The sequence below is a fragment of the Engystomops pustulosus genome, chromosome 4 (assembly GCF_040894005.1).
Source record: "Engystomops pustulosus chromosome 4, aEngPut4.maternal, whole genome shotgun sequence".
Lineage (NCBI taxonomy): Eukaryota > Metazoa > Chordata > Amphibia > Anura > Leptodactylidae > Engystomops > Engystomops pustulosus.
Window position 1 is genome coordinate 224,336,540 of NC_092414.1, and position 25,480 is coordinate 224,362,019.

Sequence of the window (25,480 nt, forward strand, 5' to 3'; positions counted from 1 at the left end):
TATAACCAGTCTCATCCCTCACCATGGGGTATAATTAGTCTCCTCCCCCCATCATGGGGTATAACTAGTCTCATCCCCCACCATGGGGTATAACTAGTCTCCTCCCCCCACCATGGGGTATAACTAGTCTCCTCCCCCCACCATGGGGTATAACTAGTCTCATCCCCTCACCATGGGGTATAACCAGTCTCCTCCCCCCACCATGGGGTATAACTAGTCTCCTCCCCCCACCATGGGGTATAACCCGTCTCCTCCCCCCACCATGGGGTATAACTAGTCACATCCTCCCACCATGGGGTATAACTAGTCTCATCCCCCACCATGGGGTATAACTAGTCTCATCCCCCACCATGGGGTATAACCAGTCTCCTCCCCCCACCATGGGGTATAACTAGTCTCCTCCCCCCACCATGGGGTATAACAAGTCTCCTCCCCCCACCATGGGGTATAACTAGTCACATCCTCCCACCATGGGGTATAACTAGTCTCCTCCCCCCACCATGGGGTATAACTAGTCTCCTCCCCCCACCATGGGGTATAACTAGTCTCCTCCCCCCACCATGGGGTATAACCAGTCTCCTCTCCCCACCATGGGGTATAACTAGTCTCATCCCCCACCATGGGGTATAACTAGTCTCATCCCCTCACCATGGGGTATAACTAGTCTCCTCCCCCCACCATGGAGTATAACTAGTCTCATCCCCCCACCATGGGGTATAACTAGTCTCATCCCCCCACCATGGGGTATAACTAGTCTCATCCCCCACCATGGGATATAACTAGTCTCCTCCCCCCACCATGGAGTATAACTAGTCTCATTCCCCCACCATGGGGTATAACTAGTCTCATCCCCCCACCATGGGGTATAACTAGTCTCATCCCCCCACCATGGAGTATAACCAGTCTCATCCCCCCACCATGGGGTATAACTAGTCTCCTCCCCCCACCATGGGGTATAACTAGTCTCATTCCCCCACCATAGGGTATAACTAGTCTCATCCCCCCACCATGGGGTATAACTAGTCTCCTCCCCCCACCATGGGGTATAACTAGTCTCATCCCCCCACCATGGGGTATAACCAGTCTCATCCCCCCACCATGGGGTATAACCAGTCTCATCCCCCCACCATGGAGTATAACCAGTCTCATCCCCCCACCATGGGGTATAACTAGTCTCCTCCCCCCACCATGGGGTATAACTAGTCTCCTCCCCCCACCATGGGGTATAACTAGTCTCATTCCCCCACCATGGGGTATAACTAGTCTCATCCCCCCACCATGGGGTATAACTAGTCTCCTCCCCCCACCATGGGGTATAACTAGTCTCATCCCCCCACCATGGGGTATAACCAGTCTCATCCCCCCACCATGGGGTATAACCAGTCTCATCCCCCCACCATGGAGTATAACCAGTCTCATCCCCCCACCATGGGGTATAACTAGTCTCCTCCCCCCACCATGGGGTATAACTAGTCTCATTCCCCCACCATGGGGTATAACCAGTCTCCTCCCCCCACCATGGAGTATAACCAGTCTCATCCCCCCACCATGGGGTATAACTAGTCTCCTCCCCCCACCATGGGGTATAACTAGTCTCATTCCCCCACCATGGGGTATAACTAGTCTCATCCCCCCACCATGGGGTATAACCAGTCTCCTCCCCCCACCATGGAGTATAACCAGTCTCATCCCCCCACCATGGGGTATAACTAGTCTCCTCCCCCCACCATGGGGTATAACTAGTCTCCTCCCCCCACCATGGGGTATAACCAGTCTCCTCTCCCCACCATGGTGTATAACTAGTCTCCTCCCCCCACCATGGGGTATAACTAGTCTCATCCCCCCACCATGGGGTATAACTAGTCTCATCCCCTCACCATGGGGTATAACCAGTCTCCTCCCCCCACCATGGGGTATAACTAGTCTCCTCCCCCCACCATGGGGTATAACCAGTCTCCTCCCCCCACCATGGGATATAACTAGTCACATCCTCCCACCATGGGGTATAACTAGTCTCATCCCCCACCATGGGGTATAACTAGTCTCCTCCCCCCACCATGGGGTATAACCAGTCTCCTCCCCCCACCATGGGGTATAACTAGTCTCCTCCCCCCACCATGGGGTATAACTAGTCTCCTCCCCCCACCATGGGGTATAACTAGTCTCCTCCCCCCACCATGGGGTATAACTAGTCACATCCTCCCACCATGGGGTATAACTAGTCTCCTCCCCCCACCATGGGGTATAACTAGTCACATCCTCCCACCATGGGGTATAACTAGTCTCCTCCCCCCACCATGGGGTATAACTAGTCACATCCTCCCACCATGGGGTATAACTAGTCTCATCCCCCACCATGGGGTATAACTAGTCTCATCCCCCACCATGGGGTATAACCAGTCTCCTCCCCCCACCATGGGGTATAACTAGTCTCCTCCCCCCACCATGGGGTATAACCAGTCTCCTCCCCCCACCATGGGGTATAACTAGTCTCATCCCCCCACCATGGGGTATAACTAGTCTCATCCCCCCACCATGGGGTATAACTAGTCTCATCCCCTCACCATGGGGTATAACTAGTCTCATCCCCCCACCATGGGGTATAACTAGTCTCATCCCCCACCATGGGCTATAACTAGTCTCATCCCCCCACCATGGGGTATAATTAGTATCATTCCCCCACCATGGGGTATAACCAGTCTCAACCCCCCACCATGGGGTATAACCAGTCTCCTCCCCCCACCATGGGGTATAACTAGTCTCCTCCCCCCACCATGGGGTATAACTATTCTCATTCCCCCACCATGGGGTATAACTAGTCTCCTCCCCCCACCATGGGGTATAACCAGTCTCCTCTCCCCACCATGGGGTATAACTAGTCTCATCCCCTCACAATGGGTTATAACTAGTCTCCTCCCCCCACCATGGGGTATAACTAGTCTCCTCCCCCCACCATGGGGTATAACCAGTCTCCTCTCCCCACCATGGGGTATAACTAGTCTCATCCCCTCACAATGGGTTATAACTAGTCTCCTCCCCCCACCATGGGGTATAACCAGTCTCCTCTCCCCACCATGGGGTATAACTAGTCTCATCCCCTCACAATGGGTTATAACTAGTCTCCTCCCCCCACCATGGGGTATAACTAGTCTCATCCCCCCACCATGGGGTATAACTATTCTCATTCCCCCACCATGGGGTATAACTAGTCTCCTCCCCCCACCATGGGGTATAACTAGTCTCCTCCCCCCACCATGGGGTATAACTATTCTCATTCCCCCACCATGGGGTATAACTAGTCTCCTCCCCCCACCATGGGGTATAACCAGTCTCCTCTCCCCACCATGGGGTATAACTAGTCTCATCCCCCCACCATGGGGTATAACCAGTCTCCTCCCCCCACCATGGGGTATAACCAGTCTCATCCCCCCACCATGGGGTATAACTAGTCTCCTCCCCCCACCATGGGGTATAACTAGTCTCATCCTCCCACCATGGGGTATAACTAGTCTTCTCCCCCACCATGTGGTATAACCAGTCTCCTCCCCCCACCATGGGGAATAACTAGTCTCCTCCCCCCACCATGGGGTATAACTAGTCTCATCCCCCCACCATGGGATATAACTAGTCTCCTCCCCTCACCATGGGGTATAACCAGTCTCCTCCCCTCACCATGGGGTATAACTAGTCTCCTCCCCTTGTGGGCTTGCGGTGTGGGGTATGACTAGTCTCCTCCCCTCACCATGGGGTATAACTAGTCTCCTCCCCTCACCATGGGGTATAACTAGTCTCCTCCCCCCACCATGGGGTATAACCAGTCTCCTCCCCCCACCATGGGGTATAACCAGTCTCCTCCCCCCACCATGGGGTATAACTAGTCTCCTCCCCCCACCATGGGGTATAACTAGTCTCCTCCCCCCACCATGGGGTATAACTAGTCTCCTCCTCCCACCATGGGGTATAACCAGTCTCCTCCCCCCACCATGGTGTATAACTAGTCTCCTCCCCCCACCATGGGGTATAACTAGTCTCCTCCCCCCACCATGGGGTATAACCAGTCTCCTCTCCCCACCATGGTGTATAACTAGTCTCCTCCCCCCACCATGGTGTATAACTAGTCTCCTCCCCCCACCATGGGGTATAACTAGTCTCCTCCCCCCACCATGGGGTATAACTAGTCTCCTCCCCTCACCATGGGGTATAACCAGTCTCCTCCCCCCACCATGGGGTATAACCAGTCTCCTCCCCTCACCATGGGGTATAACCAGTCTCCTCCCCCCACCATGGGGTATAACTAGTCTCCTCCCCCCACCATGGGGTATAACTAGTCTCATCCCCCCACCATGGGGTATAACTAGTCTCATCCCCCCACCATGGGGTATAACTAGTCTCCTCCCCCACCATGGGGTATAACCAGTCTCCTCCCCCCACCATGGGGTATAACTAGTCTCATCCCCCCACCATGGAGTATAACTAGTCTCATCCCCCACCATGGGGTATAACCAGTCTCCTCCCCTCACCATGGGGTATAACCAGTCTCCTCCCCTCACCATGGGGTATAACCAGTCTCCTCCCCTCACCATGGGGTATAACCAGTCTCCTCCCCCCACCATGGGGTATAACCAGTCTCCTCCCCTCACCATGGGGTATAACCAGTCTCCTCCCCTCACCATGGGGTATAACCAGTCTCCTCCCCCCACCATGGGGTATAACCAGTCTCCTCCCCCCACCATGGTGTATAACTAGTCTCATCCCCCCACCATGGAGTATAACTAGTCTCCTCCCCTCACCATGGGGTATAACTAGTCTCATCCCCCACCATGGGGTATAACTAGTCTCCTCCTCCCACCATGGGGTATAACCAGTCTCCTCTCCCCACCATGGGGTATAACTAGTCTCCTCCCCTCTTCATGGGGTATAACTAGTCTCCTCCCCTCACCATGGGGTATAACTAGTCTCCTCCCACCACCCTGGGATATAACCAGTCTCCTCCCCCCACCATGGGGTATAACCAGTCTCCTCCCCTCACCATGGGGTATAACCAGTCTCCTCCCCCCACCATGGGGTATAACTAGTCTCCTCCCCTCACCATGGGGTATAACCAGTCTCCTCCCCTCACCATGGGGTATAACCAGTCTCCTCCCCCCACCATGGGGTATAACCAGTCTCCTCCCCTCACCATGGGGTATAACTAGTCTCCTCCCCCCACCATGGGGTATAACCAGTCTCCTCCCCCCACCATGGGGTATAACCAGTCTCCTCCCCTCACCATGGGGTATAACTAGTCTCCTCCCCTCACCATGGGGTATAACCAGTCTCCTCCCCTCACCATGGGGTATAACCAGTCTCCTCCCCCCACCATGGGGTATAACTAGTCTCCTCCCCTCACCATGGGGTATAACCAGTCTCATCCTCCCACCATGGGGTATAACCAGTCTCCTCCCCTCACCATGGGGTATAACTAGTCTCCTCCCCCCACCATGGGGTATAACCAGTCTCCTCCCCCCACCATGGGGTATAACCAGTCTCCTCCCCTCACCATGGGGTATAACTAGTCTCCTCCCCTTGTGGGCTTGCGGTGTGGGTGGTCTTGTAGGGTTGGGATAGAGAAACCAGTTTTGGGAAGAACATCCGCATTTATTAACTGTAACAACATCATAATCTGTATCATAACATAAATATGATAATTGAACGTTTCGTATATTATAAGTTCTGCTCACATGAAGCCCCAGGCTAACCCCCGGGGCTCCGGATCCTGGGGGCTGGTCCATCGGAGACCCGCTTCACCCTCAGAGCTCTTCCTGGGTCTCCTCCACGTGAACATGTCCCCTCTGTCGGGGCTTCCATCCAGGAAACAGCTGGGGACATTATTTTTGGGGCTCATCCTCGAGAATACCATCTGTCCCCCAGAACTCCTTTCCAGAAAACGAGGGCTCACATCTCTCTGGGGCTTATCCCACGGGAACCCTACCCCTTCATCAGGGCTCCTGGGCAGAAACATTGGGTTAGCCTCGTTATCGGGGCTCATCCTCGGGAATACCGCCCCTCCCTCAGATCTCCTGTTCAAAAAACAGGCTGGGGGCTCTTTCTTGGGGCTGGACCTTGGGAATACGACCCCTCCCTGGGAACTGCTTTCCGGAAAACAGGTGGCGCCATCGTTCTGAGGGTTATGCCACTGGAAAGCTACCCCTCCCTCAGGGCTCCCGTCCAGGAGGCTGGTGGTGGCACATCTCTCGGGGCTCCTCCTTAGATTCATCATCCTTCTCTTAGAGTTTCTGTCCACACAACCGGCTGTGACATCATTTCTGGGGCTAATGCTTGGGAATGATCGCACCCCTCCGTTGGTAACATGATTTGTAGGGCTCATCCTTGGGTACCCCGTCTCTCTGTTAGAGCTCTTGCCCAGAAAACATGTAGAGACATCTTTTGGGGGGCTTTGGAACAAGACCCCTTCATGAGAACTTCTGTCCAGAAAAAAATTAATATCTTGTTTGTGGTTCATCTGTGAGAAGTGTTTCACTCCCTTCGAGCTCCCGTCCAGAAAACAGGTGGAGAAATCTTTGTGGGGGCTCATGCGTGGGAAGACCACCTGAGTGTGACAAACACATCACATCATGGACGGCACAAGTGCACACTCACATACAGCCCCTACACCCTCTCCAGCCACATATATACAGCCCCTACACCCTCTCCAACCACATATATACAGCCCCTACACCCTCTCCAACCACATATATACAGCCCCTACACCCTCTCCAACCACATATATACAGCCCCTACACCCTCTCCTACCACATATATACAGCCCCTACACCCTCTCCACCCACATATATACAGCCCCTACATCCTCTCCAACCACATATATACAGCCCCTACACCCTCTCCTACCACATATATACAGCCCCTACACCCTCTCCACCCACATATATACAGCCCCTACATCCTCTCCAACCACATATATACAGCCCCTACACCATCTCCAACCACATATATACAGCCCCTACACCCTCTCCACCCACATATATACAGCCCCTACATCCTCTCCAACCACATATATACAGCCCCTACACCCTCTCCAACCACATATATACAGCCCCTTCACCCTCTCCTACCACATATATACAGCCCCTACACCCTCTCCAACCACATATATACAGCCCCTACACCCTCTCCAACCACATATATACAGCCCCTACACCCTCTCCACCCACATATATACAGCCCCTACACCCTCTCCAACCACATATATACAGCCCCTACACCCTCTCCAACCACATATATACAGCCCCTACACCCTCTCCAACCACATATATACAGCCCCTACACCCTCTCCAACCACATATATACAGCCCCTACACCCTCTCCAACCACATATATACAGCACCTACACCCTCTCCAACCACATATATACAGCACCTACACCCTCTCCTACCACATATATACAGCCCCTACACCCTCTCCAACCACATAGATACAGCCCCTACACCCTCTCCAGCCACATATATACAGCCCCTACACCCTCTCCAACCACATATATACAGCCCCTACACCCTCTCCAACCACATATATACAGCCCCTACACCCTCTCCAACCACATATATACAGCCCCTACACCCTCTCCTACCACATATATACAGCCCCTACACCCTCTCCAACCACATATATACAGCCCCTACACCCTATCCTACCACATATATACAGCCCCTACACCCTCTCCAACCACATATATACAGCCCCTCCACCCTCTCCTACCACATATATACAGCCCCTACACCCTCACCACCCACATATATACAGCCCCTACACCCTCACCACCCACATATATACAGCCCCTACACCCTATCCTACCACATATATACAGCCCCTACACCCTCTCCACCCACATATATACAGCACCTACACCCTCTCCAACCACATATATACAGCCCCTACACCCTCTCCAACCACATATATACAGCCCCTACACCCTCTCCTACCACATATATACAGCCCCTCCACCCTCTCCAACCACATATATACAGCCCCTACACCCTCTCCAACCACATATATACAGCCCCTACACCCTCTCCAACCACATATATACAGCCCCTACACCCTCTCCTACCACATATATACAGCCCCTACACCCTCTCCTACCACATATATACAGCCCCTTCACCATCTCCAACCACATATATACAGCCCCTACACCCTCTCCAACCACATATATACAGCCCCTACATCCTCTCCAACCACATATATACAGCCCCTACACCCTCTCCTGCCACATATATACAGCCCCTACATCCTCTCCAACCACATATATACAGCCCCTACACCCTCTCCAACCACATAGATACAGCCCCTACACCCTCTCCAGCCACATATATACAGCCCCTACACCCTCTCCAACCACATATATACAGCCCCTACACCCTCTCCTACCACATATATACAGCCCCTACACCCTCTCCTACCACATATATACAGCCCCTCCACCCTCTCCACCCACATATATACAGCCCCTACACCCTCTCCAACCACATATATACAGCCCCTCCACCCTCTCCACCCACATATATACAGCCCCTACACCCTCTCCACCCACATATATACAGCCCCTACACCCTCTCCAACCACATATATACAGCCTCTCCACCCTCTCCAGCCACATATATACAGCCCCTACACCCTCTCCAACCACATATATACAGCCCCTACACCCTCTCCAACCACATATATACAGCCCCTACACCCTCTCCAGCCACATATATACAGCCCCTACACCCTCTCCAACCACATATATACAGCCCCTACACCCTCTCCAACCACATATATACAGCCCCTCCACCCTCTCCAACCACATATATACAGCCCCTACACCCTCTCCAACCACATATATACAGCCCCTACACCCTCTCCAACTACATATATACAGCCCCTACACCCTCTCCAGCCACATATATACAGCCCCTACACCCTCTCCAACCACATATATACAGCCCCTACACCCTCTCCAACCACATATATACAGCCCCTCCACCCTCTCCAACCACATATATACAGCCCCTACACCCTCTCCAACCACATATATACAGCCCCTACACCCTCTCCAACCACATATATACAGCCCCTACACCCTCTACAACCACATATATACAGCCCCTACACCCTCTACAACCACATATATACAGCCCCTACACCCTCTCCAACCACATATATACAGCACCTACACCCTCTCCTACCACATATATACAGCCCCTCCACCCTCTACAACCACATATATACAGCCCCTACACCCTCTCCAACCACATATATACAGCCCCTACACCCTCTCCAACCACATATATACAGCCCCTACACCCTCTCCAACCACATATATACAGCCCCTACACCCTCTCCAACCACATATATACAGCCCCTACACCCTCTCCTACCACATATATACAGCCCCTACACCCTCTCCTACCACATATATACAGCCCCTACACCCTCTCCTACCACATATATACAGCCCCTACACCCTCTCCAACCACATATATACAGCCCCTACACCCTCTCCAACCACATATATACAGCCCCTACACCCTCTCCTACCACATATATACAGCCCCTACACCCTCTCCTACCACATATATACAGCCCCTACACCCTCTCCTACCACATATATACAGCCCCTACACCCTCTCCACCCACATATATACAGCCCCTACACCCTCTCCACCCACATATATACAGCCCCTACACCCTCTCCACCCACATATATACAGCCCCTACACCCTCTCCAACCACATATATACAGCCCCTACACCCTCTCCAACCACATATATACAGCCCCTACACCCTCTCCAACCACATATATACAGCCCCTACACCCTCTCCAACCACATATATACAGCCCCTACACCCTCTCCTACCACATATATACAGCCCCTACACCCTCTCCTACCACATATATACAGCCCCTACACCCTCTCCTACCACATATATACAGCCCCTCCACCCTCTCCAACCACATATATACAGCCCCTACACCCTCTCCTACCACATATATACAGCCCCTACACCCTCTCCAACCACATATATACAGCCCCTACACCCTCTCCAACCACATAGATACAGCCCCTACACCCTCTCCAACCACATATATACAGCCCCTACACCCTCTCCTACCACATATATACAGCCCCTCCACCCTCTCCAACCACATATATACAGCCCCTTCACCCTCTCCAACTACATATATACAGCCCCTACACCCTCTCCAACCACATATATACAGCCCCTACACCCTCTCCAACCACATATATACAGCCCCTACACCCTCTCCAACCACATATATACAGCCCCTACACCCTCTCCAACCGCATACATACAGCCCCTACACCCTCTCCAACCACATATATACAGCCCCTACACCCTCTCCAACCACATATATACAGCCCCTACACCCTCTCCTACCACATATATACAGCCCCTACACCCTCTCCAACCACATATATACAGCCCCTACACCCTCTCCAACCACATATATACAGCCCCTACACCCTCTCCTACCACATATATACAGCCCCTACACCCTCTCCTACCACATATATACAGCCCCTACACCCTCTCCAACCACATATATACAGCCCCTACACGCTCTCCACCCACATATATACAGCCCCTCCACCCTCTCCAACTACATATATACAGCCCCTACACCCTCTCCAACCACATATATACAGCCCCTACACCCTCTCCAACCACATATATACAGCCCCTACACCCTCTCCAACTACATATATACAGCCCCTCCACCCTCTCCAACTACATATATACAGCCCCTACACCCTCTCCAACCACATATATACAGCCCCTACACCCTCTCCAACCACATATATACAGCCCCTACACCCTCTCCAACCACATATATACAGCCCCTACTCCCTCTCCTACCACATATATACAGCCCCTACACCCTCTCCTACCACATATATACAGCCCCTACACCCTCTCCAACCACATATATACAGCCCCTACACCCTCTCCAACCACATATATACAACCCCTACACCCTCTCCAACCGCATATATACAGCCCCTACACCCTCTCCAACCACATATATACAGCCCCTACACCCTCTCCAACCACATATATACAGCCCCTACACCCTCTCCAACCACATATATACAGCCCCTACACCCTCTCCAACCACATATATACAGCCCCTACACCCTCTCCAACCACATATATACAGCCCCTACACCCTCTCCAACCACATATATACAGCCCCTCCACCCTCTCCAACCACATATATACAGCCCCTACACCCTCTCCTACCACATATATACAGCCCCTACACCCTCTCCAACCACATATATACAGCCCCTACACCCTCTCCAACCACATATATACAGCCCCTACACCCTCTCCTACCACATATATACAGCCTCTCCAACCACATATATACAGCCCCTACAACCTCTCCAACCACATATATACAGCCTCTCCAACCACATGTATACAGCCCCTACAACCTATCCAACCACATATATACAGCCTCTCCAACCACATATATACAGCCTCTCCAACCACATATATACAGCCCCTACACCCTCTCCAACCACATATATACAGCCCCTACACCCTCTCCAACCACATATATACAGCCCCTACACCCTCTCCAACCACATATATACAGCCTCTCCAACCACATATATACAGCCCCTACAACCTCTCCAACCACATATATACAGCCCCTACACCCTCTCCAACCACATATATACAGCCCCTACACCCTCTCCAACCACATATATACAGCCCCTACACCCTCTCCAACCACATATATACAGCCCCTAAACCCTCTCCAACCACATATATACAGCCCCTACACCCTCTCCAACCACATATATACAGCCCCTACACCCTCTCCAACCACATATATACAGCCCCTACACCCTCTCCAACCACATATATACAGCCCCTACACCCTCTCCAACCACATATATACAGCCCCTACACCCTCCCCAACCACATATATACAGCCCCTACACCCTCTCCTACCACATATATACAGCCCCTACACCCTCTCCAACCACATATATACAGCCCCTACACCCTCTCCAACCACATATATACAGCCCCTACACCCTCTCCAACCACATATATACAGCCCCTACACCCTCTCCTACCACATATATACAGCCCCTTCACCCTCTCCAACCACATATATACAGCCCCTACACCCTCTCCTACCACATATATACAGCCCCTACACCCTCTCCAACCACATATATACAGCCCCTACACCCTCTCCAACCACATATATACAGCCCCTACACCCTCTCCAACCACATATATACAGCCCCTACACCCTCTCCAACCTCATATATACCGCCCCTTCACCCTCTCCTACCACATATATACAGCCCCTACACCCTCTCCAACCACATATATACAGCCCCTACACCCTCTCCAACCACATATATACAGCCCCTACACCCTCTCCAACCACATATATACAGCCCCTACACCCTCTCCAACCACATAGATACAGCCCCTACACCCTCTCCAACCACATATATACAGCCCCTACACCCTCTCCTACCACATATATACAGCCCCTCCACCCTCTCCAACCACATATATACAGCCCCTTCACCCTCTCCAACTACATATATACAGCCCCTACACCCTCTCCAACCACATATATACAGCCCCTACACCCTCTCCAACCACATATATACAGCCCCTACACCCTCTCCAACCACATATATACAGCCCCTACACCCTCTCCAACCGCATACATACAGCCCCTACACCCTCTCCAACCACATATATACAGCCCCTACACCCTCTCCAACCACATATATACAGCCCCTACACCCTCTCCTACCACATATATACAGCCCCTACACCCTCTCCAACCACATATATACAGCCCCTACACCCTCTCCAACCACATATATACAGCCCCTACACCCTCTCCTACCACATATATACAGCCCCTACACCCTCTCCTACCACATATATACAGCCCCTACACCCTCTCCAACCACATATATACAGCCCCTACACGCTCTCCACCCACATATATACAGCCCCTCCACCCTCTCCAACTACATATATACAGCCCCTACACCCTCTCCAACCACATATATACAGCCCCTACACCCTCTCCAACCACATATATACAGCCCCTACACCCTCTCCAACTACATATATACAGCCCCTCCACCCTCTCCAACTACATATATACAGCCCCTACACCCTCTCCAACCACATATATACAGCCCCTACACCCTCTCCAACCACATATATACAGCCCCTACACCCTCTCCAACCACATATATACAGCCCCTACTCCCTCTCCTACCACATATATACAGCCCCTACACCCTCTCCTACCACATATATACAGCCCCTACACCCTCTCCAACCACATATATACAGCCCCTACACCCTCTCCAACCACATATATACAACCCCTACACCCTCTCCAACCGCATATATACAGCCCCTACACCCTCTCCAACCACATATATACAGCCCCTACACCCTCTCCAACCACATATATACAGCCCCTACACCCTCTCCAACCACATATATACAGCCCCTACACCCTCTCCAACCACATATATACAGCCCCTACACCCTCTCCAACCACATATATACAGCCCCTACACCCTCTCCAACCACATATATACAGCCCCTCCACCCTCTCCAACCACATATATACAGCCCCTACACCCTCTCCTACCACATATATACAGCCCCTACACCCTCTCCAACCACATATATACAGCCCCTACACCCTCTCCAACCACATATATACAGCCCCTACACCCTCTCCTACCACATATATACAGCCTCTCCAACCACATATATACAGCCCCTACAACCTCTCCAACCACATATATACAGCCTCTCCAACCACATGTATACAGCCCCTACAACCTATCCAACCACATATATACAGCCTCTCCAACCACATATATACAGCCTCTCCAACCACATATATACAGCCCCTACACCCTCTCCAACCACATATATACAGCCCCTACACCCTCTCCAACCACATATATACAGCCCCTACACCCTCTCCAACCACATATATACAGCCTCTCCAACCACATATATACAGCCCCTACAACCTCTCCAACCACATATATACAGCCCCTACACCCTCTCCAACCACATATATACAGCCCCTACACCCTCTCCAACCACATATATACAGCCCCTACACCCTCTCCAACCACATATATACAGCCCCTAAACCCTCTCCAACCACATATATACAGCCCCTACACCCTCTCCAACCACATATATACAGCCCCTACACCCTCTCCAACCACATATATACAGCCCCTACACCCTCTCCAACCACATATATACAGCCCCTACACCCTCTCCAACCACATATATACAGCCCCTACACCCTCCCCAACCACATATATACAGCCCCTACACCCTCTCCTACCACATATATACAGCCCCTACACCCTCTCCAACCACATATATACAGCCCCTACACCCTCTCCAACCACATATATACAGCCCCTACACCCTCTCCAACCACATATATACAGCCCCTACACCCTCTCCTACCACATATATACAGCCCCTTCACCCTCTCCAACCACATATATACAGCCCCTACACCCTCTCCTACCACATATATACAGCCCCTACACCCTCTCCAACCACATATATACAGCCCCTACACCCTCTCCAACCACATATATACAGCCCCTACACCCTCTCCAACCACATATATACAGCCCCTACACCCTCTCCAACCTCATATATACCGCCCCTTCACCCTCTCCTACCACATATATACAGCCCCTACACCCTCTCCAACCACATATATACAGCCCCTACACCCTCTCCAACCACATATATACAGCCCCTACACCCTCTCCAACCACATATATACAGCCCCTACACCCTCTCCAACCACATATATACAGCCTACACCCTCTCCAACCACATATATACAGCCCCTACACCCTTTCCAACCACATATATACAGCCCCTACACCCTCTCCTACCACATATATACAGCCCCTACACCCTCTCCAACCACATATATACAGCCCCTACACCCTCTCCTACCACATATATACAGCCCCTACACCCTCTCCAACCACATATATACAGCCCCTACACCCTCTCCAACCACATATATACAGCCCCTACACCCTCTCCAACCACATATATACAGCCCCTACACCCTCTCCAACCACATATATACAGCCACTACACCCTCTCCAACCACATATATACAGCCACTACACCCTCTCCAACCACATATATACAGCCCCTACACCCTCTCCAACCACATATATACAGCCCCTACACCCTCTCCAACCACATATATACAGCCCCTACACCCTCTCCAACCACATATATACAGCACCTACACCCTCTCCAACCACATATATACAGCCCCTACACCCTCTCCTACCACATATATACAGCCCCTACACCCTCTCCTACAACATATATACAGCCCCTACACCCTCTCCAACCACATATATACAGCCCCTACACCCTCTCAGCCCGCCAAAATCCTCACTGGTGGGAAACCCAGGCTACTCGCTAAGCTCCGCCCATCTGCGCATGTGGCGCTAAGTACCTTGAAGGAGGAGCTAGAGTGGTTGCAGCCCCGCAAGGAAGAGGGTTAATCGTCCATCTTGGATTCAGGCACACGCTGCTGAGGAGCCTGCCAACCATGTGTGCATGACGACGCAAGTATCCTGCCACCAAAAAGGAGCAGCACTGATCCCCGCTGAGCATCTCCTGCCTGCCGACTGAGCGGAAAAGGGACCATCGTGCACCGGAGCTGTCCTGTCACCGCTGTTGATCCTGAGTGAGTACCATTGGGGAAGTTAAAGGAGGGCAGAGATTGTTTTTCCGAAGTTAGGCGTATATTGGAATAGTGACTGTTCCTTAAAGGGACCACATCCAGCCATCACCAGCCATCACCCATAGCAACGGACATTGACAAGCCTGCTAGCCTTTCATAATCAGGGATACTAGCCCGACCATGTCGGATCAGGAAGAGGACACTGTGCTGGAGCGACTCCTGTCGCCGGAACCCTCATCAGGGCATTGGAGTCTGCCAAACACTCCAGATAGCCCGCCTAATTCTACTACAACCAGTGCCACCACGGTGATGCCCCTGGCTATGCCCTACTATTTTGGGGCCCCCTTGTTGCCCCACTATGACGGGAAGTTACACACTCTCTCTGAATTTAGAGCTAAGGTGCTAGCTACCTTCACCCTATACCCGCTCAAGGAAGAGCAGAAAGTGGGCATCCTAACCGGGAAGTTAAAGGGACCTGCTCTCTGGGAAGTCAAGTCCTGGCCCTGAGAGGAATGCCAATATATAACCCAAATCCTCAATAGGCAGCGCTCCACCTTTGAGAAGTGTACTGCCTCCAATCTGAAACAGAAATTCTTTTGGAAAAGACAGAAGCCCCAAGAAACTTTGTCCTTTCCCTGCAGGACACGTGAAAGCTATAATTTGCCTTGACCCTAAAGGGGCTGGGAATTCCGCCCAAACTTTACGGGAACAATTTATTGATGGGCCTCTGGATAAGCATCATAAATGCCAATTAAAAATGCTGTAACTTCTTTTCTTGAGTTTAAAGAGATTGCCATCGACATCCTGGGAGAATGCTTGCCTGCTGAGCCCCAGGAGGAGTCTGAGCATGTGGATCTGGAAGATGCCGCTCTAGCCTCTTCTCCAGTGCAGCTGGCAACACCAGCTTTGAGTGGCCGAAGAACTTGCTGTCCTAGTATACAATGACCAAAATACTAGAACGCCTGGCGCAGTTGGAATAACTTCCCCCTCAAAGAGGAAAAGACCACATGATGCTTCCTTACAGCCAGCCGCCCCACCCAAACAGGCCAGACTGCGGTGTAGCTACTGCCGCAGTTACGGACATGAAGAGAACGAGTGCCGTTGGTTAAACGAGAAACCCTTGACACTACGGGACAACCTTTAAGGGAAGAACCTCTAAGTCTCCAACATTCCACTTGGATGCTGAGGTATGTGGGGACCACCCCCACTGCTACCCTGAAGTGCTGAAGGCTCTCCAGAACTCCCTACCATCGATGCCCAGTGACTCTAGGAAGGTGATTCAAGAGACCATGCAAGTTCTCTTTGCTGGCCCAGATGGAGAAATTTTTAGAGTCTTGATCAAAGATTCTCAACCTGTCCTCCTTCAACCTGGGACTGAGACACTGGTATGATGCCGAACCTGCATTGGTTATTCAAGGTCAAGACTACCAGGCCATGGTAGAACCTCTACCAGCCGATGAAGAGCTACCCATTCTGGCAGCCAGGAGCCTAATCAGTCTCTCGAGGAAAATTACCAATCAGACTGCTAAACGTGGGAGACTCCCCAGTGGATCTGAGAAGATATCAAGCTGTAGCCACTCTCTTGAGCGTTCACCCTGAAGACTTGGTGGAAACTTAAGTCAACTGAAGTGCTGAAGGTGAGCCTGCCGAGCAATCTTGGTGGCTTGAACTCAATATTGGAGATGATGATATCATTCCTACAGACTAAGTGTAATGTGTACTGGAAGTCGTCATGCAGCACCACCAGGCCTTCAGCAAACACCCGCTGGACTTTGGACAGACTACCCTGATCCAGCACACCATCCCTACTGGCTCTCATCCTCCTATCAAAGAGAGGTATCGGCCAATTACTCCAGCCCGCTATCAAAAGGTGAAGAAGCTGGTACAGGAGATGAAGACAGTCAATGTCATCCAGGAGAGCCACAGCCCGTGGTCCTTGTGAAAAAGGATGTAACTTCGCTTCTGCATTGACTATAAAAATATCAACAATATCACCCACAACGACACTTATTCGCTGCCTCTAATGAAATAATCCCTCACAGCCTAAGGGTCGGCTGCCTTCTTCTCCACCCTTGACCTGATCAGTGGCTACTGGCCAGTGGCCATAGCGCGTGAAGAAAGGAAGAAGACGGCCTTCACCACCCCAATTGGCCTGTTCACAGCAGGCCCTTCGGCTTGTGCAATGCCCGGGCACGTTTCAGTGGTTAATGGAGAGATGTTTGGGACACAGAAACTTTGAAACCATCATTCTATACTTGGATGGCATCATCATCTACTCCAAGACCTATGAGGTTCACCTCTTTCAAATCTTGACCCAGCATGGGTTGAAGGTTAAACCATCCAAGTGCCATCTGTTACAGGCTAGTGTGAAATTCCTAGGACATTTGGGGAGTGCTGATGGAATTGAGCCAGACCCGGAGAAGGTTGCACCTGTCCAGAACTGGCCTACCCTGTCTACCATCTGGGATGTCAAGAGCTTCCTGGGATTTGCCAGCTACTACAGGCGGTTTATCCCGAAATTTGCCCAGCTGGTGGCACCCCTGCAAAAGTCCTAAGGGGACTTCCCAAAGATGGCCAACGGTCTTGAGCGCTCATCGACTGGACAGCAGAACGAGAAGCTGCATTCCAGATGCTGAAACAAAGGCTGACGGAGCCTCTAATGTTAGGATATACAGATTACAATCTGTTCTTTATTATCTACACCGATGTCAACAAAAAGGGCCTAGGGGTTGTACTATCCCAGCTCCAGTATGGAACTGAAAGGGTCATAGCCCACGCCAGCCATTCTCTCTGAGAACTGGAACAAAACGACCAGAATTACAGCTTGTTCAAGTTGGAGTTCTTGGCGTTAGTCTGGGCAGTCACCGAAAAGTTCTGGTGCCCTCCTTCACAGACAACAACCTCTTGGCGCATATGAATACTGCCCAGCTTGGGGCACTTGAGCAGCGGTGGGCCGACAGGCTGGCCATTTTCAATTTTACCATCAAGTACCGGGCCAGCAAAACCAATGACAATGCCGATGCTTTGTCCCGTCTCCCTGACCAGTGGACCGGACTCTCCACTGATGCTCAAATAGAAGACATTGAGATGCTGGTGTTCTTTGCATGCTTCATGCAACAAAATTCCCAGAGAGTCTACTCCTTGCCCTCTGAAGCGGCACCTGTTGCGCAACAAGAAGAGTCTGTGCCACCCGCAGAGAAGGACCTCTATTTGAGTCTCCAGGCTGATAGCCGCGGCATAGGAAAATGAATGGACTACCTTTCCAGTGTGCAAATGCCTGAAAGGATCTGTCGACCCCAGGCTGACAGAGAATTGTCCCAACTGTGGCTCCAGAGATAGACTCTAAGCATGCATCAGGGCCTACTATAAAGGAGAACTGACTGTATCAGATCATGATTCCCAGGAGGGATGCCGAGATAGTGCTGGATATGTACCATGACCAGTCCGGGCACTTTGGCACTCAGAAGACTGAGGCTACCCTCCAGAAGCGATTCTACTGGGTGCCCAGCCTGTTCCATTGCTCGGGGAGAGCGACATAACAAAAGGGCTCCTCTACACCTCATTGTGAGTCACCGCCCTCTGGAAATTGTGGCCCTTGACCACATGAAGTTGGAGCCCAGCAGGCCCAGTCATATGTACGCGATGACTGTCATCAACCATTCTACAAAGTTTGTGGTGGCAGTGCCAGTCAGGGATCTGTCTGCTAGAACCACTGCGGTGATCCTATGGAGAAGCTTCACCCTACTCTAGGGCTGTCCGGATAAGATCCTTACGGGCCAAGGGAAGTCAATCGAGTCCCAAGTGTTCCAAGAGTTGTGTACCCTCTAAGGCTGCAAGAAGTTGTGGACCACAGCATACCACCCACAGGGAAATGGACTCTCCGAACTAGAACATCATCAATATGCAAAGGGATGACTGGCCGAAGCTTCAACCTTAGTAGGTGTATCTGTATAACAACACCACTCACTGCTTCACTGGATACATTCCATATTACTTAATGTTCGGGAGACATGGCCATCGCCCCACAGATATGGCCTTGGACATGGAAGCCCCTGTCTCCCAATCTCTGCTCCCCCAGAATTACTGGGTCCAGGAACACCAGAGGCGCCTGGCGGATGCCAGAGAAATTGTAAATCTATGGTTAGAAGAGGCCCGAGATAAACAGAAGAGAGACTTTGACCACCATGCCTGTGCAGAGCAACTTGTCCCTGGGGAACGAGTATGGCTGCGGAACAACCACTCCACCAGTAAGTTAGATAGGCGATGGAAGGGTGAGCCATACCTAGTTAGGGACAGTGTCTCCCTGAAGTCTACAAGATTTCAAGAGGAGACAGTCCGATACTCCGGGTACACAGGAACCGACTTAAAATATGCCTACGATCCTTCACCCCTCTGCCAAGACCTCTGACCCCAGTGTCCAGTCTATGATACTCTCTTTGTTCACCAATCCCCAATTTTGTTGACCTTGTGACTGTGCCTCAGTTCTGTTTGCTTGTTTCCACACCAGTAGGATCTAGCCCGGAGAGGACACCATCCCTGCAGCAGTCACCAATACAGTTGCTCCTAAAGGATGACCCTGTTCCTGAGCCTGTTGCCCTCATCAAACCTGAGGTACTTGCGTCTCCAACTCCAGTGCCTGACATCGAGGACGATGATGACGAGACTGTTACGGGTACTGCTACTTTGTAAATATTCTTTAGATTTTTCTCCCAGTTGGGATGAGCCTATTTTGTCTTTTAGAGCCAGAGGCTTTTCTGGACTCTCATCTTTATTTATTTCTAAAAGTCAAGAGACTCTCCTTGAACTCTCCCCAGTAGTGCTTGAAAGCACTTCTCTCTGCTGAATGCGGAGCTCATTCCCCTACAAAGGACTGTGTCCCTCGTACTACGAGGAGATCCTTTGTCTTTGCACCTTTTTCCCCGTCTTCAAGGACTGTGCCCAGAGAATGGACTCTGATGGATTTGAGATCTCTGAGAGATTATAGTCTCATCAAGGAAAAAGGACAGCCTTATTACTGCTGCTTTCAGTCTTATGCCTTCTTTTTCAGAAAATGGACATTTATTATTGGTTGCAATGCACTTTATGCCTTACCTTTTAGGTCAAGAGGACTTTTTATTTAATTTTATGAGGACTATCATGCATACGATGCCTTTTCTTTACAGGAAATAGACATTCCTGTTTGCCACTAAAAGTAGCTATCAAGTATATTGTAACGTTATGTAACGTTTCTAAGTAATGTACCCATTGGGCTGTACCCTTTCACGACCCGTGACGTAATAGCATGTTGCGGGTCGGCTGTGGGTGCATGGAGAGGGCTCACGGGCTAAGCCCTCCCGATAGTCGGTAAGTCTTGCTGCATATCGCAGCCAATACTTTCCAGTAACACCCGCGATTGGTGCAAGCACCAATCGTGGGTGGTAATGTGCATACTGCCACCGGCAAAGCTGCCAGCGGCTTCATCGCGCCGCCATCTTGTTTGAGATCCTCGCTCCCTGTGTTGTCATCAGGGAGCCGCGATCGGTTGCCATGACAGCCTCGGGTCTTCTGAAGACCCGAGGCTGTCTGGATTTAACCCTTTTATTACAAAGTGCTAATTGTAATGATTGAGGATGAAAATCCCCATATACTGATCATACTGTAGTATGGCAGTATAGGATAGGATCAGACAACCTGGGGTTAAAGTAGCCTAGGGAGTCTGAAAAATAGTAAAAGTAAATAAAATTTAAAAAAAAGTAAAAAAAAAAATTATAATAAAAAAACCTAAAACCTAACACGAGAGGTTGTAGGGGCTGTATATATGTGGTTGGAGAGGCTGTATATATGTGGTTGGAGAGGATGTAGGGGCTGTATATATGTGGTTGGAGAGGGTGGAGGGGCTGTATATATGTGGTTGGAGAGGGTGTAGGGGCTGTATATATGTGGTAGGAGAGGGAGTAGGGGCTGTATATATGTGGTTGGAGAGGGTGGAGGGGCTGTATATATGTGGTAGGAGAGGGTGTAGGGGCTGTATATATGTGGTAGGAGAGGGAGTAGGGGCTGTATATATGTGGTAGGAAAGGATCTAGGGGCTGTATATATGTGGTAGGAGAGGCTGAAGGTGCTGTATATATATATATATATATATATATATATCTTGAATACATAAGCTTTCTACCTTCACCCTGCTTTCATGCTCTCCCACACACGGTCACTCCACCTTTTCCTATCCTCTGTTGACTCTTCTGGTCTCTTGTAGAGGCCTTGAATGTCTCTCAGCAGCCCATAGATGTGTGCCCTGCATCCAGACCCTAGCTGATCCTCTGCTTTCTTGGGCTGTATAAAGCACATGACCTATTGAAATGGCCTGACACAATTGATCCTCTGCTTTCTTGGCCTGACATATGACACAATTTGAATTCTAAATCCTGCGCCTAGTCCGACGGCCACGCCCCTGATTTGTGTCGCATGAAAGTCGACGCGACTGCGCCAAAATCTGATCACATGCTCCAAAAACCCCTGTTAAATGCAGCGCGGAAATAGTAGGGAAACCCGACGGAAATGCGGTCCCCATTGAGCCACTCCAACCTCTTTGGAGGAGCAAAGGGGGGGGAGAGACTGTATGGTCTTTACCCACAATTAGGCCGGAAGCTGCCCGTAGGAATGTGGCTCGTCTTCGCTGGAGGGGCAGTGACGCATTCCCACCCAGGTCAAGGGTGGTGGAGCTCCTCCTGAAGATGAACTTCAGGGCTAGTGACATCTTTGCCCTGATACATCCTTATGGTACTCCGGAGTCCGATGTCAGCTTTGTTCGGCCGGAGGGCTTAGAGCTCTTCTGGTCGCATTATGAGCTGGCAAAGAACAAGCCCACCTGGCGAGACTTTGCTGTGCAAGCAGTGTCTCGACAAAACACAGTCAAGAAAGTGTGCATTCTTGTATACAGACGTTTAATTGTCAGGCACCAGGGGTAGTGGATCCACTGGAACACCGCGGACGATGATGTAAGCCGACATCTGGGAGCGGAGTCTAAGTGGTACCTGGGTTTTCACCAGGGCCTGCTGCAAAACGGGTTGGACTGCTGCGTCGTGGTACCACCAGGTAGCTCCACAGGTGCTGACCACAGCGTAGTACAGAGTCGTAAGGCAAATCCGTGGTCAGGGACAGGCAGGAGGTCGGGACAGGCCGCAGAGGAGCAGACGTAGTGGTAGGTCAGAACAGGCAGCATATGAGCGAAATTGGGAACAGAATAGAGGTCACAATGGGAAATCAGGATAAACGCACACGGCAAGGAACACAGCTTTCTCTCATTGAAACACAAAGATCCGGCAGGGGACACAGGAAGGGACCGAACATTTAACAGAAAAGGCAGCCGCCCAGCACCAATAATCGGAAGCTGGCATGCGCGCCCTAGGAGGCAGGCTGGGCTGCCAGAGCCAGCGCAGAAACGCGGTAAGGCCATAAAGACAGTGGGGGTCCCGGGGAGCGGCATGGGTGCATCTGCGACCCGGGACATGGGTCACAAGGGCACCCCTGACAGTACCGCCCCCCACCTTCGGGCTCCCCCTCTTCTTGTTCTGGAGGAATTTTTGCAGTCCACGGTCCAAGATATTGTCCTCAGGCTCCCAAGACCTCTCCTCAGGCCCAAACCCCTTCCAGTCAACAAGGAAGAACCGCTTACCTCTCACCATGTCCAGAACCTCCTTTACTCCGAAGACATCGGTGTAGTCAGCCTCAGGAGCAGGAGGAGGAACTTGCCGGGAGAAGCGGTTTAATGATGACTGGCTTTAGGAGAGACACAGCGGTGCACCCCAGGATGTACATAGTGGGAGGAAAGCGGAGGTTATACATACGCCACAGGATTAATGCGCTGCAGCACCTCGAATGGACCAAGAAAGTCCAATTTCACTTGAAGTTGGCTGCACAGAGAACGCCAGAACTGGGAAACAAACTAGACCCCTCGGTCCGATACAATATGCAGAGGGAAGATGGAAGATGTGGGTGAAGAACAAGCTGGCAAGGCGTGGAACTGACGGTAGACCTGACAGAGGAACAAAGTGGGAAATCTTCGAGAAACGCTTGTTTACCACCCAGATGACGGTATTACCCGAGGAAGATGGAAGATTGTTGATAAAGTCCATTGCCACTTGAGTCTACGGGCAGCTGGATATCAGTACTGGTAACTGACCAGTTGGATTAAGATGAAATGGCTTATTTTGGGCACAGGAAGTGCAGGAGCCCACAAAATGCCTTACATCCTTGACCAGATCTGGCCACCAGTACAAACGGGAAATGAGGGCGACAGAGCGGTGCACCCCAGGATGCCGAGCCACACGAAGGCAATGTCCCCAAGTCAGTATTTGGGGACAAATACTGATGCGCCGATGCGCCAAAATCCGATCGCGTGCGACACAATCGCGATTCCCGAAAAGTTGAAAAAACCCTACAAAAAAAGCCGCGGGACCCGTAGTAAATAAGCCGCAAGTAAGGGTTCGACCTTTGGGCCCTTTCTGGGTGAGAACGGCTCCAGCACCAACCGATGAGGCATCAACCTCTAGCAGGAACGGTCTCTCAGTATCGGACCAGGTGAGAGCGGAAGCGGAGGCAAAGGCAGACTTCAGCTTGGAAAAAGCTTCTTCAGCTGCCGGAGGCCAGAGTTTTGGATTAGCGTTCTTCTTAGTTAGCGCCACGATGGGAGAATAATGTGGTATAAACTGCCGATAGTAGATAGCGAAACCCAGGAACCTCCGGAGAGCACGTAGTCATTCTGGCCGGGGCCACTAAAGTAACGCAGATAACTACCGCAGGGTCCATCTGAAGTCCCTTGTCAGAGATGATGTATCCGAGAAAGGGAAAGTCTTTTGGTGAAATTGGCACTTCTTGAGTTTGACATAAAGGCGATTGCCACTTCTGAGGACTTGCTGTACTTGGGACTGGTAGGACTCAAGGTCCGTAGAGAACACCAGGATATCATTGAGATAGACTACGACACAGGTATACAGCAAGTCTCTGAAAATGTCATTGACAAACTCCTGAAATGCAGCTGGAGCGTCCAAACGGCATGACCAGATACTCCAAGTGCCCATCACGAGTATTGAAGGCGGTCTTCCACTCATCGCCTTTGCAGATACGGATAAGGTTATAGGCCCCACGTAGGTCTAGTTTGGTAAAGACCATGGCGCCACGTAAGCGGTCAAAAAGTTACATGAACGGCAATGGGTAGTGGTTCTTCACAGTGATTTTGTTATGGCCGTGATAATCTATGCATGGACGGAGTGACCCTACAGAAGAATCCTTAACCGGCAGGAGAAGAGGACTTGCTTATGAACCCCCTCTGCAGGTTCTCCTTCATGTAGGCTGACATACCCGCGGTTTCAGGCACAGAAAAAGGATACATGAGACATGCCCGGCAATAGGTCTATAGGACAGTCTCCATTTGCTTTTCTAAAAAGACATCGTCAAAGTCCATATATGGAGCGGGGAGACCCACCAAAGGCTTAGAAAACATTGGAGAAGACACAGTGGAGACGGGACAAGGTACCTCCAAACAGCGTGACTGGCATTCTGGTCAGCCAGTTTAGCACAGGTGCGTGGCCCTGCAACCACGGAAGGTCCAGAAGAACAGACGACGTGGACTGTGGTAGCATCTAAAAAGAAAGTCTCTCCTTG

The 25,480-nt window shown here is 51.1% G+C and overlaps 1 protein-coding gene across 1 annotated transcript in view; it reads right to left on the reverse strand.

Moving 5' to 3' along the window:
* Positions 1–5,634: 5,634 nt before the first annotated feature.
* Positions 5,635–25,480, reverse strand: part of INCA1 (inhibitor of CDK, cyclin A1 interacting protein 1) — a 35,915-nt gene continuing 16,069 nt past the window's right edge. Inside the window, exon 7 of the mRNA XM_072150023.1 lies at positions 5,635–6,589. Coding sequence (XP_072006124.1) covers positions 5,717–6,589 — 873 coding nt within the window. The 3' untranslated portion in view covers positions 5,635–5,716. The remainder of the gene's footprint in view (positions 6,590–25,480) is intronic.